This window comes from Antedon mediterranea, chromosome 8 (assembly GCF_964355755.1).
Source record: "Antedon mediterranea chromosome 8, ecAntMedi1.1, whole genome shotgun sequence".
Taxonomy (NCBI): domain Eukaryota; kingdom Metazoa; phylum Echinodermata; class Crinoidea; order Comatulida; family Antedonidae; genus Antedon; species Antedon mediterranea.
In genome coordinates this window covers 4,345,402-4,364,859 of record NC_092677.1, presented here as the reverse complement: position 1 = coordinate 4,364,859, position 19,458 = coordinate 4,345,402, and the positions used below count along the sequence as shown (strand labels likewise).

The following is a 19,458-nucleotide window of genomic DNA, read 5'->3' as shown; positions in this document are numbered from 1 at the left end:
AAAACTATTGCCTGTTTTCTATAGAGAAATGATAATTGCTATAGTTAATATTAACAACTTTAACTGGTCTGACCCACAAAACATTGAAGACGTTAAAAACCAACAATTGTGGGAAAATAAATGTATACAGTTAAATGGAAAGTCAATCTATTTCAAAGTTTGGCTTGATGCAGGCTTTAGAACAATGAATGACATTATTAAGGAGAATATATTATTACCAATGAATGAAGTGTTACCATTACTATCACAGAAACAAAATGGATTAATTGAATATATAGGGCTAATGAATGCTATACCACAATCATGGAAGGAAATTATTTTGAATGGTGAACATGTAAATAATCAAACAAACACCGATTGCTTTTGGCTTCATACAAAACAACTTAATGCAAAACTATTTTATAATTTATTTGTGGAAAATATAATATCAACTCCTATAGCACAAGAAAAATGGGAGATAGAATTTCAAAATTACACTTTTGCATGGGATACCGTATGGTATAACAAGGTGTTTTCTATGACACATATCACAAAAGTCGCGCAATTCAATTTCAAACTACTACATCGTATTCTTGCGTGTAAAAGTAAGTTAAAAATTTGGAAACTTTCAATAAATGACATATGTGAAAGATGTAATAGTGAAATTGAAAATGAAAAACATTTGTTATTTTCATGTAATAAGATTAAACCCATATGGATTGTATTTAAGTTTTTGATCTCAAACTGTTTTGTACAAAAGATTGATATAACCTGGCGTAATATTGTTAAAGGATCGGAAACGAAAACTGTAAATGAACTTATTTCAATATTTACTTTTTGCATCTATAAATCGTGTTTAGTAATAAGAAAAGAAAAGAAACAAAATCAGGAATCAAAAATAATTTTGAGATTATTTTACTATGAATTAAAGCATTTATTAACAAATGAATTTATGAATAATTTACATAAGGCTCAGAAGAAATGGACGAATAACCTAAAAGATAAATTATTAAAACTATCTAAAGACTTGATGTTAATAATTTAATTATTTTATCGATTCCTTTTTCTTTCTTACCTTATCATAATGGACACAAATCCTGCATATCAACGTAAAATCTGTTTATAAGCATCACATACAGTATACCTTTTTAAGATGACAATAGTTCAAATACATGTAGCATGTCAATATAATCTGTATGTATTGGTATTTGTTTAACATATATATCTTTCTATATTTGCATTATTTTATATCGTATACATGTCAATTTAATCTATAGGTATGTGTATTTGTTCAATATATATACTTCTATACTACTATAATATGTTATACCGTAAATACAAATTGTAAGTAGTAGTTGTACTAAGATGACATCGGGTATGAAGCGTCTCACATACACACAGAGCCAAAATTGCATCTTGGACTTGCATCGTGTATGGACTCTAACCTTACGGTTTCCATTAAATATACCATTTCATGCTATCATTCTAAATAACTAACTTTCAACCTACTGCATTCCTCTTTTTTCATACCATCCATCTTATCTTGGTGAAAAGGGAGGATACTACATTTTCCTCCCCTGAGTTTATAGCCTCTCTACTCGAACACAAACTCGAACACAAATAAGATCACAAATAAGATAGTTTAACAAGACAATTTTAATCATGTATTTTACCGCCATTTTTCATTTCTACATTTTAATTAACATCGTATCTAAAATTTTAAATGAGAAAATATATGGTTAATATAATGAATTCTGGCATCTTATTATGTAAATATACCGGTATTTTAACTCTCTAAACACTTACTTTTAATTGTCACAAATGTACTTATATGTATATAATATATTCATCAATGAGAATTTAAATAAACGTGAGAAGAACTCACACAAGACAAAAAAAAACAAATGGCCAGCTCACTTTAATGCAGACCACGTTAATTTCTGTGTTTTTTTATGCAAGTAGGCCTAATACATTTTCATTAAAAATAAAAGATTTTGAAATAATATTTTAGAATAGAATAGTACATGGTGGCTATATTTAATAAACATTTTTGTTTGAATCAATTTGGTACCTCTGCAAATTTATGTTTAATTTTGATCAATAAAAAATCATGTGATTTCTTAAATATACTTTTCTATTTTGTTTCTGTTTTTGAGGAAAACCAACTTAAACCGACATTTTGGTGTAACCAGATTACCCAAAATAGTTGGTTGCTACTTTGCTGCCACCAAAAACTGGTGTAAAAAAACATTTCATTAAAAGTTGGGTAATGTAACCCGAAATACCCGGGTAAACTTAGCTTTCCCTGGCCAAGGAAACATTCACTTTCCCAATTTTGGGTAACATTTCCCAAAGGGGGAAATCAGAGTTTACTCCACTAATTGGTGGCAGCCTGGTAGCACCCACTTTTAGGGGAAAACTAAGCATATATTTTTTACAGTGTACTGTATTATTAAATACTTCGCACGAAGAACCACCAGCAAACCTACCACATATCTGTCAGAAGGCCAAAGTGATTGTGATACGGTCTTTTCATTATGTAATTCCACTAAAAATAACAAAAATAGGAATTATTAGAGGACCTCACCTACATAATATGCCATACGTTTCAGTACAATGATATTGTTTAATTTGTGATAACTATAATTCAATTCAACATAGTGTTATCACCAGAGGCGAGTTTAACTTACTGACAAGCAACTGGGCAATCACATTGCATCACATATTGAGAATGAAGATAATTCACAAATTGGCGGCAGCGTTCTATTGGTAAAACAAAATGTATAGACCTTAAAAATATAATATTTTACTGCAAATAAAAAGGAAAACAGCGCGTTTGGATCCAGTATTCATATTGTATATCAATGTTTTAATAGGTAATAATGGAATATGTTGAGATTTTGAAAAATAGCAATTAGGCCTAAAATGTGCTTACTCCTCGGCTAACGGAATGAGTGTTTATGAATGAAGTATTATTGTTATTAATGCACATGTGTATTTGCATCTTACAAATACTTTTTCTGCGAATTCTAGTTCAAACAGTTCAATGAACTCAAGGAACTATAGAATTCGTCGCATAAAGTGATTTGGAATCTGAATAATGAGTACTTTCGATTCAAACGAATACTCTCTTAGTTGAAAACAGGCTTTAAGGTGTTAATTATTGTTTAAACTAGCCTTGTTCAAGATCCAGTAGTTGGCAACGCCGGGAACCATTATAACGCAATGTGTCCACACAGTTGCAAACTTCTAGTAACTTTAGTTGTAAACACGATTTTTGGCAAGCCTATAGAAAATCAATTAAAATTAAGGTAATGATGTGCTCATGTTGGTGTTGTATGAAGAAGATGGTGATAACGATGACTATACACATATTAATACAAATTGTGACGTATGCCTACCATTTACAGCAATTATAAAAATAAGTATATTATTTTTAACAAAGATATATGCTGCTTAGGCCTGTTATAACAGTAGAGTTCAGGCAAGACAACTAAACGATGTAAATGCTGCAACGCGTGTTTTGGTTAATTTCCAGTTTTAAAATCATTTAATGGCGTTCAAAAGGTGTGCTTTAGAATAAACATGAATGATATAGTTATATTTACAGTAGCTGTGTACACTGTGTCTCCCTTGTAAATCAAGTTCTTCACTCTTGCATCTTCACCTATACAGTTACCATATGGCTGGCCTTTCCGAATCAGTTCGTGCTGTAAACAAAAATATTGTTTGACTTTCTGTAGAACTTCGAAGGTAATTTGAAAAAAGGTGTATCAATCTTAATATTATAAGGAGCTACAGAAGATCTAGAAGCTAAGGTTACATAAGTCGTTTTAATTCACTGTGCGCATGCGGGGACGTTGGGGCTCGCTTCCTCGCTCTTTTCTTGACAGTCATGTTTTTCAGTCACGATTTTAGGTAGTATGTCCTATGTTGTCCAAATGGTATGAAGAAAAACTTTCTGCCACGGATGAGAAAGATGATGTTTACCCTTTTGATGCCTAATGACGTAGCTCTGCCTGGTGAGACGGTGATGGCATTTTCTTCTGGAAACGGTGTTTCAAATTGATTATGCACCAACACTTTGATGCCACTATCTTGTCCGAAGATACTAACATATTCATGTTGTTCTGTGTACAGCGTTAGCCATAAACCTTTATCATCAAACAGTAAATAGGTATTAAATAAAATGAATGAATAAGGATATCGATCACAAAATACCCAACATAAACGCACGTAATATATTCAAATTACGAATAGAATCTAAATGTTTTGTTCGTTATAATTATACATACACTTTGGATCTTTTTAAAATCTTTTGAAACAATTCTTATAATCGGATAATCAACTAACCCTTTTCGGCACCTGGTTGTGTTACATTGTGAACTATCGCATTTTCCACCTTATGGAAAGATGATAGAAATGAAACGTGGCTTGACTGCGAACGAAAGGTAAAGGATTATATAACAACAAATTTAGAAATCGAAGAGGTCGCTTTCGAGAGAGCGCATAGATTGCACAGCAAAAGTAACCCACGACCAATCATAGCAAAACTTACTAGCTACAAACAAAAAGATGAAATAATGTCCAAAAATAGAGCACTCAAAAGGAAAATGACTGGAAATAAATCAAAAATTAACATGGGTGAAGATTATACTTTCAGAGTCCGTAAAATTAGAAAAGGCCTACAACCAAGGATACAACAAGCAATCAAAAACAACGATCGTTTTCGGCTCAGATATGATAAGCTGTTTATAGGCGACGAAGTATATACATTCAACGTAGAAGACAACAAAATCATAAACCTCACAAAATAGGGTTTTGGCCGTGGTCCTAATGAAGAACAATCTGAACCATCTTTGAAAGTCACTAAACACATTGATTGTATTTCTTGGAATATTAATGGTATTAATAACAAATTCGCTGATTCTGACTTTATTGAGTATGTTAACAAATTTGACATAATTTGTTTTAGTGAAACATGGGATAAATATCGGAACGATTACAATATTAAAGGTTTTACTTGCATATCAAAATTACCAGATAAAACAAGTCGACATGGAAGAAATAGTGGAGGCGTAATGGTATATTATAAATTAAATCTCGTCGTTGAAGAACTGCCAAGTGCATCGAATAACATTATTTGGTTAAGGATTACTCTATCCCCAACCGACACTGTTGTAATCGGTTTTTTGTATAGACCACCAAGTACATCCAGTTACGCGACAACTGACTTTTTTGACATTTTATCTAACGAATATTTGCATTACAGCTCCCAAATATCAGACATAGTATATGTAGTTGGCGACTTTAATGGTAGAACTGGTTCGGAGGACGATTACATATCTGCTGACGAAAATGACACATGGAACAATAATCTTTTTCTGGAAGACAACATCCGGATTGAAAGTAGAACGAATTCTGATTGTATACTAAATTGCTACGGTAAAGATATATTAGAATTTTGCAAAGAAACTGGTATGCGAATCACAAATGGTAGAATTGATAAAGAATCATCCAGTGGTTTTACATTTATCAGTTCACAAGGTAAAAGTGTATGTGATTACCTTCTTACTAACTCAAACAACTTTAAACTAATATCTTATTTAAGAATTGATGACCGTGTTGAATCGGATCATATGCCAATTGCCTTTAGTATTCAATTCAAAGACAAAGAACACACCAAAATGATTGTCAATGAAGATGACACGTTTACCCAGAGTACGTTCAAATGGTCCAACAGTTACATTAATGCATCCAAAGTCAGATGGGAACATGATATCATTGAAACTATTGATAATGATTTTATGAATGCTATCTCTCAAAATAAAATTGATGAGGCAGTTTCACATTTATGTAAAATTTTTGAATACGTATGTAAAGGAATTAAGTATACACAAACAAGTAAATCTTCAACTTCTACAAAACGAAACGAATGGTTTGATAAAGATTGTAAGAACCTTAAAATGCAGGTTAAACAGTCATTAAAGAGATTTAGAATTATGCGCACTCAACCTTTTTTAAATAATTATATTCAGATAAAAAAGCAATATAAATCGCTATTAAAATGCAAAAAAAATAACTTTCATAAAAGAATACGCAAACAAATTATCGATTCACTCAATACAAAGGATAGCAAAACGTTTTGGATGAAGTTGAAGACAAAACAGAAATTATCTTGCGAACTTTCTATTAATCAATGTTATATTCATTTTAAGAACCTATTTAAAAACGATGAGTCTATTGGTAGCGCTGAGTTGCCAAAAATCACAGAATGCCAACAGAATGAAGACGATGATTATTTAGACCACGACATAACGTTGGATGAAATAAAAAAAGCATTTAATTCTCAAAATAGTGGAAAAGCTCCCGGCATTGATGGAATGAATTTTGAATTTTTGCTAAACGCCCCCAACATTATTTTTGATATTTTAAAAATTCTTTTTAACGCCATATTTTTAGTTGAAAAATTTCCCAAACAATGGGCAACAAGCTTAATCGTTCCAATTTTTAAAAATGGAGATAAAAACAAACCTGAAAATTATAGAGGTATTTCTTTAATTCCAATCCTAGGAAAAATATTTTTAAATATTCTTAATTCTAGGTTAACACAATTTACAAATAGTAAAAAGTTAATTCATGAGGAACAAGCAGGCTTTCGTAAGGGATATAGAACGACAGATAATATATTCATTTTAGATACCCTCATCTCTAAATACTTAGATAAAAAGCGGGGTAGGATTTTTGTTTGTTTTGTTGATCTTAAACGTGCCTTTGACTCTATAAATCATACACTTTTACTACATAAGTTGAAATGTATCGGTGTTTCAGGCAGAATGTTACACATAATAAATTCCTTATACCAAAACTTATCTGCTCATGTTAAAATTGGCAACAAACTTAGTCCATCTTTTAATTGTTCGATTGGAGTACAACAAGGTTCTCCGTTGTCGTCTTTACTCTTTAATATTTACATTAATGATTTGAGTGGTATACTTAATCAGGTAAACGATTTCATTCAAATTGGAGATTGTCATATGAATCATCTTCTTTATGCAGATGACTTAGTGCTTGTTAGTGATACGGTGAAAGGTCTCCAAAAATTAATAAATAAACTTGAACTTTATTGTGATACTTGGAAACTTACTGTAAACACTACAAAATCCAAAATTATGGTTTTTAAAAATGGCCGCAATTTAAGGAACATTGAAAAATGGAAGTATAAAAATATTCAATTAAAAATTGTTAATTCGTATAATTATCTTGGTGTTATTTTTAGTTCAAATGGTGCATGGAACAACTCAATGCAACATAATCAACAAAAAGCAAATCAAAGTTTATTCTGCTTAAAATCATTCATTTATCGTAACTTATCTTTTCTTCCAATTAATACATGGAACCATATCTTTGATGTGAAAATACTTCCTATTTTAACGTATGGAAGCGAAATCTGGGGAATGTCAGATAGCACAAACATTATAGAAAAAACACACACTAAATTTTGTAGATATTTATTGCAAGTTGGAAAAAATGCACCAAATGCCGCTGTTACTTCTGAGTTAGGTAGATTACCACTTTCTGTGGATTGTTTAGTTACAGTTATAAGATTTTGGTTACACATTATTACTTTAGATCATGACAGATTCATTTTTAAGTGTTATGAATTTCAACTTAGAAAAGTTAACCGTAATGAGAATTGTTGGGCACAACAGGTCAAACACTTACTCTTTTCTACTGCTTTTGGTTATATATGGTTACAACAATATGTTAATAGTAAAGGTTTATTTTTGAGAGAATTTAAGTTGCGCTTATGTGATATTGAAAAACAAAAATGCATTCAAAAATTTAGTTTACATAATAAGTTAAGGCTCTTTTCTCTTTATAAAAAAGAAATATGTTTAAGTTATCACTTGACCAACATCATTAATTTTAAACAAAGAAGATTATTAACTAAGTTACGTTTAGGGATATTAGAGCTAGAAATTGAAAAGGGCAGATGGGAGGGTGTAGAAAGATATAAGAGAACGTGTAAATTATGTAAAAAGAACATTGTTGAGGATGAATATCATTTTATTTTGCAATGCACATTTTACAATGATTTAAGAAAAAGTTTTATTCCAAGATTTATTCGTGTTTTTCTTTCTATTAATAAGCTTTGTTTATTACTTTCCAACACAAATTTTACTTATAATTTAGGAAAATACGTCTACTTTGCTTTTGAAAGAAGAAACCATTATCTTAAGTTATAGTTAATTTTTATTTGTTTGTATTAGGGCCAAAAGCCAATATATTTTGAACCAATAAATTCCCTGAAAAGGGAAAGAAGACTATTAAATGTATAGCAGTTACCGTATTTGTCATGCTTAAATAGATGAAAATCCCTGAAATCAAATAAGGAATTCATTTGCGATCAGGCCTGTCACTACTAGTCACAACAAATATATTGCTTTGTGTTTTGTGGAATTAATCTATTTATATGTAAACCACAGTCTAGTTTCACCAACATATTTTGTTTCAGATTTTGACTGTAATGTCATGTTTGAACATTTTATTGTCTTTTAAATTGTCTTCTATTTAAATTTGATAAACTGTGTACAGGCTTTGATATTGTTGGTTATCATTTCCATTTACATAATATTTTAGAAATGAAAAATGAAAAAAATAAAACTGAAACACAAACTTGTTTATATTTATTTTTTATAATTATTTTTAAATATTTCAGTTTCGTCAAAAACTGGGTGTTTTTGTAAGTATCACGTACTTTTCAATATCACATTTCGTACCAGCATAAGTATACTGTAAAATCATCTGCTGAGCCTGATGTCCTAGTTCCAATAATTCTTCTTGGGTAAGTTTTAGAACATTCTGTAGGTCGCTATAGTCTGCCGTGCTACTGAAGACAAGGAATCTAATCCAGTCTGGTGGAAACTCTCCTGAAACTCGTTCAAATCCCCAATTTTTAAAGTTTTGTTTAAACAATTTTACTGCTGTAGTTATATCAAAACCTATGTCTAATTTGTCTACGTATTGCAAAAACCAGTCATCCGTCCAGTTTGAAGGATCGTGTGTTTGATAATGAATTCCTACAAAAAAATTACTTAAGTTATAGGCCTAATACATATATAATAATATAAATATATAAATTTAAATCTAACATCACTTGCCGAATTGTCAATACCTTGATACAACTGCCGAAAATAATTTTATTTGCTTCAAAATCTTAATTAATCACTTCATTAAGACAGAATAGTTTGTGGCCAATTTGACTTGGGGGCCGAGTTGACAAGGGGTCGAGTTGGCTTGAGAAGTGTTAATTTGAGACCGAGACTTGGAGCCGAGTTGATAAGAGCCGAGTTGGTTTAGGGCCGAGTTTGACCAAATTGGTGTAGAAAGACTACACAAACCTGTATCATTACACAACATTTCATCAGAGCCATCCCCGCATTCGTCTAATCCGTTACAATCAGCGTAAATGTTAACACATTTCTTGTTATTACAAAGAAATCTTGAGCAATTACCTAAAATCAAATGAAGCATAATGTTGAGAGTAAATACCAATGAAACAAACACATTTGTCATTACATGTTTAACACAGTCATAGGACACACAGGCTAACAGATTAAAAATAACTTACATGAACGTTCATCACTATAATCATAACAGTCTTCTATATCGTTACAAATGTAAGCCTTGTCAATACACTGCTTATTATCACACTGAAATTCAAACTCTTCATTGCAACCTGTAAGGAGAAAAAAAGTAACACTTCTTAAAAGCCATTACTTTAATTTATACTTATGTCATTTATTTGAAAACAAATATTACCTAAGTAGGCTAACTTAAACTTTCAAAAGAAATTGAAGATCAACATATAGGGAAAAATTAAATGTATAGGATAATTGATAATGTGTGTATTGCTTAGAATTGTGTCGGTGATAGTGGTAGATCTATGAAGATCTACCAGTCATTCTTTGAATCAATCAATAGATTCATTCATTAATGTATTTTGTATCAGTCTCTAAATAAATGTTTAATAAAAGTAAAATTACTGTACTTTGAAAATTCGTACAACCCTCTTCATCGCTGTTATCACCGCATTGGTTTTTTATAATCGCACGTTTCCTCTTTTGGAATATGTTTACCATTCCTGCACGTAAATACACAAACTATGTCTGAAGACTCGTCCCTGCAGTCTGCGCAGTCACAAAACCCGTCGCACTTATAATCATTCGGGATGCAAATGATGTTTCCACATGTAAATTCATTCTCATTACATTGTCCTGCTACAAAAACAACGAGTATCAATTTGTACTAGATTGGCAGTGACATTTTATCTAGGCCTACCACTTACAGCTCCTGTCCCAAGAACCATTTTTCCTATACCAGGAGGTCCTGGGTTATGTTGAGGATGCATAAATTATACATTAATAGGCCTACCAAAAATGTAAAGTAGAGCGTTTATATTGTATTGTTATGGTTTCGGTGCATTTATACAAGCGCTATTAATAAATACCGATATTTTGAACATACACAAATTACATCACCTGGACAATTTGCTTCGTCAGCATCATTCGCACAATGTCTAATACCATCACATTTTAGCTTGGCACTAATGCAATACTTAGTTACATATTTTTCAACAAATTCGGTTTCAAAAGACGCCTCTACCCCGCTTTTACATGAAAATTCATCCTCCTTGCACTTAACTGAAATATATACATTATAAGCCTGTTTTTAACTGGCCGAATCATCAATGAACTCTCAGTGGTTAGTTGGCAATTGTAAGTACATATCAATACGTATAGACCTAATACTTTCCCCAATAGGTAACCATGCTTATAAATGGCAATTTAACAGACAAGCAGCTGCTTATTAAAATAGTTTTTTATTATAATATGTATTGCTGTTTGAATTTTTGTTTTCTCCCTTAAACTGAAATAGCTTTGGTATGTCCGATTCTACTCACTGTCATCTGCTGAACATTCTTCGTCTTCTCCATCGTAACAATCTATATTTCTGTCACACCATCTGTCTTCGCTAATACAATAACCGGATTCTCCTCCCATTTGACACCTCCTGTACCCAGATCGACACGGAACTGTATATAAAACAATCCAAAATATATTTATGCAAAATAAAAATAATAATGATTGGTAATAATTATTACTTTAAATTTTCAAATATATGCCTAATACCCACGCGTTCCATCATTTTACAAACTTACTTACCTTTGCCCGTTTATGCATTACGTCATTCATTAATTACTCATGCATAACGGATTGTAACTAGCGCCATTACAGAAAGACAAAAATGGCGGTGGTGATAATTATTACTAAATTATCAATAATACTCGTGTGTTCCATCATTTTACGGGTGGATAAAAATTCCAATACTTACCTTTAGGTAGACAGTAGTTTTGTTCATCTGACTTATCACCACAATCATCAATACCATTGCACACCCTGTGTAGTCTTTAACACACTTATTGTTGTCGCAATGAAAATCATCATCCTTACATGGAGCTGCGGAAGCATTTATAATATAAAATGCTGTAAATCTATTGAATACATCTGTACATACCGAATAAACTGTCAAAAGAACGATAGGAAAGCAAAAGAACCATTCAGGTAGCCTACAGAATGGACAGAGAGACAGGGCTAGGTAGCCTACAGAATGGACAGAAACAGGGCTAGGTAGCCTACAGAATGGACAGAGACAGGGCTAGGTAGGTAGCCTACAGAATGGATAGAGACAGGGCTAGGTAGCCTACAGAATGGACAGAGTCAAAGAGAAGCAGAATTAGAGGACAGAATTAGTGCAGACCATATTATTTAAGGAGAGATAAATGCAGATAAAAAACCTTTTTGACCATCATTTTAAAAACGCCGAAATAAGCTTTACATGGTCACAAACCGGTATATTGCATTCATTGTAATTCTCTCATCTCCCACTACGACCCCCTTATCTTGCACTACGGTATGCCTACATATCAGGGAAATCTTCTGACGACGCAACATTATTAACTAAAACATTATTACCATAATATAGCAAACTATATGTGTAGTCTTCAATGGACGATAGTATCTCATACTCATGACGTAACGCCAAAACAGACCGGCGAACTTGATTCGTATTGCATAAGGTAACGGCGGGAAATTGCAAGGGTCTGGCGTCTGAGTTTTCAACGACGTACTGACAAAAATAAATAAAAGCAAAGCAAGAAATATTCGTTTTATTAATTTTTTCTGTTATAATTATTATTTTCATTATGCCTAATTTTCGGTAATTGCTATATTAGTTTAAACAAAAATGGAAATACTGTAAGTCAAAAGTTACAATTTAATTCCTAATCACTTTTAACGAGGCCTTTTGACTTAATTATTAGTAAAAAGATTAATATTTTGGCACATATGGCGTTTCATACGTATACTACTTGAGCTTTTATTTCAGACAAACATCGAAAAGTCTACGATTGGCCGTGTGGATGTGATTTCTAAATTAGTTATAAAAATATAAACATTCTTTGATTGGAATGATTTGTGTAGCCATCAGTAAGCTTGTTTTCTTAAATTTTCTTTGTAAAATTAAATGATAGATACGTTCTTAACTTACTTTGATAGAAACTTCAAACTTGAAGTATGTATCGATGAGGACATAGGCCTGCCAAGAGAATACGATTTTGACGCTACTATCCGTGGTATACCATGTGAAGAAGTGTTTTCTCCGAAATTTCGACTTATTCCAAGTACAGTTTCCTCTTCTTCTTGAGACATGTTCTCAATGACAACATCGAATCGTTTCCTAATATTCTTGCATCAATCTTGATCTCGGATAAGTTTCTGAATTATGCGCGCGTGGATGTACGTATTACGAAAATATTTGTTAGTAAATTCGTTCCCGCGTAGCTTGCCAGTTTGTGGTACTTCTTCCGTATATGAGCGCGGAAATGCAAATACTGATACAAAATCTCAACTTGATCACAAGTCCGACATTGTTTACTCACGACGACAATGCAGTGTTAGTTGGTGATAGAATGAGCGTCTTTCGGTTATTGTAACATTATTTAGGACGATATTCATTCCAAATCCGATCGATTTTTCCATTTGAGAGTGTAAAGCATATTGGCTATCAATATGTAATTGTTCTTATTACTATTATATTACTATAAAAATGTACTTTCTTTATGTGATTCACAATACAATACCTAAATGAAAACACGATTCTGGTTTTAATTAACGTAATAATGTTTTCAATTTACAGCAAGGTTATTTAAATGTCGATGTTCGAATACTTGTTATATTTTTTTCTCAGTGCCTAGTCGTTGATATTTAAGTCAAAATGATTTCTAAAGTAGGACGCAACGCATATACACGCAAGCGAGAGATCACATGAGTTGTTGTTATTACTTGCGTTGTAGGCCTACGTCATTTGCGTATTAGTGGAAACCACGCCTACTATTTATTTACTCAATTGTTTTGTCAATCCGCGCATGGGAAATAATATAATTTTATGAAGGTTTTCATTTTTTATTCATAATGAGTAAATTATGTAAATGAATATCGTGCTACAATCTTTATTTATTCTATTAATCATAGCTAATAAATAACCACACACTAACAGTAAGCTGGTTAAAATGTAAATCCAACTGTGCATTATTTTAAAACCTTTCAAAACATGCATTTTTTATTTATTAGTTTATTTATTTGTGTTTTATATTTTGAATACACATATAAATAGCTTTATCTAGGCTTATACAGAAGTGTACATAATTTCACAACATGCATTATTTATTTATTTATTATTTATTTATTTGTCTTTTATATTTTGAAGAGACATATAAATAGATTTACAAGTCCAAGAAATGGAAAATATTTATGTATATAGCATCTTTCTAAATAATCATATCACTGTCAAGCTCAATCAATTACAATCATATAATATCAAAGTACTTTTGCTTTGCTCGACACGCCGCCGTTTTACAAAATTATGGCTGTTTCCATTTAATTAGTTTATACATACTACATGGACTACCTTCTATTTATAGTTACCAACAGGTCCAACACCGATCATTTACCAGGACATATGATGCCATTAGAGAGGTTTCGGAATCTTACGAATACGATAACGAAATACGATACGTCACGCACACGTATTCCTTTTCGTAAGCCATAAAAAATCTGTTTCGCATGGCAACGAAATATTGAGGCGCGTCCAAAATATGACTGCGGTAAATTTGAGCGAAGCGCAGGTACTTGGCCGGCTGCCTAGACCTAGCGTAACATCAAAGCGAGTGAGGACTTTAGAAAGTGCTATTTATCAAATTGACATGGCATTTTAGTAAATTACTTTAGTAAATTACATTCAATAAATCTATAATTATATTATAATCATGAATCATTCCAGATTCAAATGCAAAATGTGCAAAATAGATCAAAAATTATACTCGTTTTGTAGTTACGAACATGATTGGTGATATTCGTCAACACGAATACGCTTTACGAATATGAAATGGGGATCAGCTCAAAAGTTTCACAAATGTATGACGTATCCGTTTTCGTTATCGTATTCGTAAGGTTGCGAAACCTCCCTACTACCTTGAAATCTACCTAGACGCAACAACAAAAACGTGCTTGTTGCGTATAAACTATAATTTACTCGTCATAATATATAATTAAGTCTTGGGCCATATATACACAAAAATGGGAAATTGTGTTGCATCAGCGAAGAGTTAAATTACAATTCTTCCCTGGTTGCATCTTATGAACTACATGCCCGGTATGCTTTGTACTTTGTTCCTCTTCATCATTTTGTTACAACAATAAAGAAGAATATCAATGAAGAATTCGCAGAATTCGACAACAGTTAGCAATGAAAGACCAATATACAGCCCTAGAGTTCCTCCTACGTCACCGAAGAGGCTTTGCCACTGAAATTCAGAATAATTGGTTATAAAGTACATTACGTTGAAATATCGGATTATTTTATCACCCGGTCAATTTTCTCACTCAATCTCGATTTTTCACAAAATAGGCCTATAGGATTATTGAAATTAAAGGTTCAGAATTTTTGATCGATTTTTTTGTGATATTATGGACGTCCAAAAGGTCCTTGAAAGTAATACTAAATAGACGTGTCTGTGTATACTTACTGTATAAGCAGGGAGTTCGGATATGGAGACGTACGAAAGATCCTCATAATACACGTTCAGACGAGCAAGATTTCTTCTGTTTACACACATTTCAAAAGTAATTATAGAAAAATAGTTATTATACAAATACAATTTATACATTGAAGACTGAATATCTCTAATTTTAAAAGGCGTCTGGCAAATCTGATCATTACAGTTAATAATGTGTAAAGCCGATTTCCATTAGGCGAATTTGTTCACACGAATCGAAAGCGTCATGCGTATTCATGTTTCCATCTTTAAAATCGGTCTCTACGCATGCGTATAAGCTGACGCTTTCTATTGGCGCGAAAACATTGCCTCTTTTTGAAACATGCTACTTACTGTGCCGTTTCGAGATCGTATAAATGTTCACTGTATCTTGGCTCAAGGACGTAAATACTGTCAAGCAAAGTTTTCTGGAAGATTAAAAATGTTATTGTAACTTATTTCGAAATCAGTTTATTAGGTATAGTCCATTCGTAATAATGTTATAATCTTATATTATTAAATCCTTGGCACGAGTTCTCAGTTCCTTCACCGTACCAGCAAACTTACCACATATCTATCGGAAGGCCAAAGTGATTGTGATACGGTCTTTTCATATGTAATTTCACTAAAAACAAAAAAAAATAGAAATTATTCTTTTGCTACAAGAAGACGTCACAACATAGTAGTCCATGACTTTCCACCAATACAATGGTTTTGTTTAATTTGTTACAACTTAACACAATAATTCACCATACATGTTACCAGTCCAGTCAAGAAGCGAATTTAGTTTCAGTTTTAGAAAGATACATTAACTTACCGACAAGCAACTGGACAATCACATTTTATTAAATATTGAGAATGAAGAAAATTCACAAATTGGCGGCAACGTTCTAATTGGTAAAAAAAAAAGTATAGGCTTTAGAAATATAATATTTCACTGCAATTACGGGTAAATTGAATCTAGTATGTTGTACGCCTTATATTAATGTTGTGATGCGTACTAATGGAATATGTTGAGCTTTTAGAAATACTGTTGCAATGATATAGGTCTATACAAATGTTTAGCTTTACTCACAAGATCTATTCACTCAGTTTAAAGGTACAAATAATGTACTTCTAAAATGAGTGAATAGATCTTGTAGGTAAAGCTAGGCTGGTTTAGCCTATGTACATATGTGTATTCGTATTTTCATTGTCCACATATGCGAATTATAGTCCCTTGAGTTTTCGCTTAATCAGTAAAATCACTTTTTGTAGTATAGCCTACATGTTAAATATTTATTTTGGCTGAATAAAAATTACGAAAAGAATTGAAGAATGAATTTTTTTTTTCGCGCCAGCAGTGGCTTCAATGTTTGCTAATGTTGTGTGTTCATTTGGTTAAACTAGCCTTGTTCAAGATCCAGTAGTTGGCAACGCTGGGAACCATTATAACGCAATGTGTCCACACAGTCGCAAACTTCTAGTAACTTTAGTTGTAAACACGATTTTTGGCAAGCCTATTGAAAATAAGAAATGAAAATAATGATTGGGTTAATAGATACTAAATAGGTAAGACGTAGACCTACCATTACAGCAATTATATGATAATGATGATAATATTTATATTTTTAACTTGGATCTGCTGATTAGGAATAATTTGAATACAGACCAATGTACAAACAGACAATACATGGAAACCTTTCAATTTTTAAATCAATTCATGGAGTAAAATAAACATGAATGATATCATTGTTATTTACAGTAGCTGTGTACACTGTGTCTCCCTTGTAAATCAAGTTCTTCACGGTTGCATTTTCACTTGTGCAGTTACCATATGGCTGGCCTTTCCGAATCAGTTCGTGCTGCAAATAAAACATTGTATACATTTCAAAATACACGTTTCGATTATAACGATCGTGATATAGGGAACTATTGATTTTCAAAAACCTAAGACATAAGGAACTAGTTACTTTGCAACCAACGAAGCAAAGCAAGTGTAAATCATGTCAAAGAGCTTCTTCATCAATTGCATTACATCTCTCAATGATAAGAAAAATGATTGCATTGACGTTTACCTTTTTTATGCCTAATGACGTAGCTCTGCCTGGTGAGACGGTAATGGCATTTTCTTCTGGAAACGGTGTTTCAAACTGATTATGCACCGACACTTTGATGCCACTCTCTTGTCCGAAGATACTAACATATTCATGTTGTTCTGTGTACAGCGTTAGCTTTAAACCTTTATTACCAAAAAGTAAATGGGTGAAAAGAGATTCAAACTACGAATCGAATATAATGCTATGTTAGTTTGTATTTTGAAAAACTTCGGCTCTTTCTCAAATCTTCGTTTGGATTCTTACAATCGGTTACCAACTTACCTTTTTCGGCACCTGGTTGTGATACATCGTGTTTTGTCGCATTTTCCTTCTTATGACTGTTAAATGTGTAGCAGTTACCGTATTTGTCATGTTGAAATAAGTGAAAATCCCTGAAATCAAATAAGCTTAAATTCATTTGTGACACCTAACTGAATGAAAAAAAAACGTGTGCAGGTAAGGACGGTCTATTCCCACTTTTTTTGTAGACATCTACAGTAGTTGCTTTGCTATTTTGGTCATACTTTCCATTTAAATGATATGTTATATATTCTAAATTGAGAGATGGAAAATAAAAAACAGAAACAGAAATAATTTGAGGATTTGTTTATATTTGTTTTATATTAACAAAAACTACTGTAGGTGTTATCATTAATAAAACTGTCAAACCATTTTCACGTACTTTTCAATATCACACTTCGTACCACCATAAGTACACTGTAAAATCATCTGGTGAGCCTGATGTCCTAGTTCCGATAATTCTTCTTGGGTAAGTTTTAGAACATTCTGTAGGTCACTATAGTCTGCCGTGCTACTGAAGACAAGGAATCTAATCCAGTCTGGTGGAAACTCTCCTGAAACTCGCTCAAATCCCCAATCTTTGAAGTATTCCTTAAATAATTTTACTGCTGTCTCAAGCACATATGTATCAGAACCTATGTCTAATTTGTCTGCGTATTGGAAATACCAGTCATCTGTCCAATTTGAAGGATCGTGTGTTTGATAATGAATTCCTATATAAAAAAACAATACTAATTACATAAAATAACAAATATAGGCATATTAACTTAAATCTATCTTATCTGCATCATTTATCAACACGTTGTCACAACTGCCGAATAGACTTATAGTTGTTAGTAACTTTATTGGGAACGGTGTTGACTGATTGGGGTTTAATTTAGGCCTACTCGGGGAGAGTTGGTTTAGAGCCGACTTAGATTAGGCCGTTTAGGGACGAGGGTACACTCACTTGTTTCATTACAGAACATTTCATCAGAGCCATCGCCGCATTCGTCTAATCCGTTACAATCAGCGTAAATGTTAACACATTTCTTGTTATTACAAAGAATTCTTGAGCAATTACCTAAAATTAAATGAAGCATAATGTTGAGAGTATATAGCACTGAAACAAACATTTTTTGTCTTTACATGTTAAACACAGTCCTAGGACACACAGGCTAACAGATTATAAATAACCTACATGAACGTTCATCGCTATAATCATAACAGTCTTCTTTATCGTTACAAAGGTCAGTCTTGTCAATACACTGCTTATTATCACATTGGAATTTAAACTCATCAGTGCAATCTGTAAAGAGAAAGAAATTCTTCTTAAAAGACGTTACTTTAATTTTATACTTTGTAATTTATTTAAAAGCTGATTTCCGCCAAAGAAAAAAATTAGTTTATAAAAATACGTATTAGTTGATTGTTTTGATATTAAATTGGATATTTAAAACCCTGTGAATTTTTTATTATTTATCATTTTTTAAGCACATAACTCGACTCCATACACTACACAGGCATAGTTGGACACAAAGATGGCCAGTAATGTACCACGTGACTTTCTAAAATCTGTGAATGCGCCGAGAGGGGGGCATGTACGTGTGAACAGATTATATATTTAGTCCAGTTTGTACTAGATTGACATTTTATCTAGGCCTACCACTTACAACTCCTGTCCCAAGAACCATTCTTCCTATACAAGCAGGTCCTGTGTTATGTTGAGGATGCATATACATTAATAGGCCTACCAAAAAAATATATATTTACGCCGTATTTAGGGCGTTATAACGCCCTAATTACGGCATTATAACGCCCTAATTACCCCGTAATGCCGTATTATTATAAAATAATTTTTTTCTTTGGCGGAAATCAGCCACCGTAGTTATTAAATGTTTTGACAAAAATTAAAATAACTATACTTGGGAATACTGTACATCCTTCTTCATCGCTGTTATCACC

At 32.3% G+C, this 19,458-nt stretch overlaps 1 protein-coding gene and 1 long non-coding RNA gene across 2 annotated transcripts; both read right to left on the bottom strand.

Annotated features, from left to right (window-relative positions):
* Positions 1-9,424: 9,424 nt before the first annotated feature.
* Positions 9,425-10,066, bottom strand: LOC140057371 (uncharacterized). Its single transcript, XR_011846929.1, has 3 exons — positions 10,034-10,066; positions 9,614-9,721; positions 9,425-9,497 (listed from the first exon to the last, which is right to left on the bottom strand). It is a non-coding gene; the product is annotated as an uncharacterized lncRNA (long non-coding RNA).
* A 3,664-nt stretch (positions 10,067-13,730) lies between these two features.
* LOC140057155 (degenerin unc-8-like) lies at positions 13,731-19,187 on the bottom strand. Its single transcript, XM_072102708.1, has 13 exons — positions 19,160-19,187; positions 18,695-18,802; positions 18,464-18,577; positions 17,897-18,227; positions 17,497-17,606; positions 17,194-17,357; positions 16,879-16,980; positions 16,527-16,635; positions 15,954-16,026; positions 15,704-15,761; positions 15,491-15,564; positions 15,128-15,203; positions 13,731-14,905 (listed from the first exon to the last, which is right to left on the bottom strand). The coding sequence occupies exons 1-13, from the start codon at positions 19,185-19,187 to the stop codon at positions 14,744-14,746; spliced, it is 1,509 nt and encodes a 502-aa protein (XP_071958809.1). The 3' UTR covers positions 13,731-14,743.
* Positions 19,188-19,458: the final 271 nt, after the last annotated feature.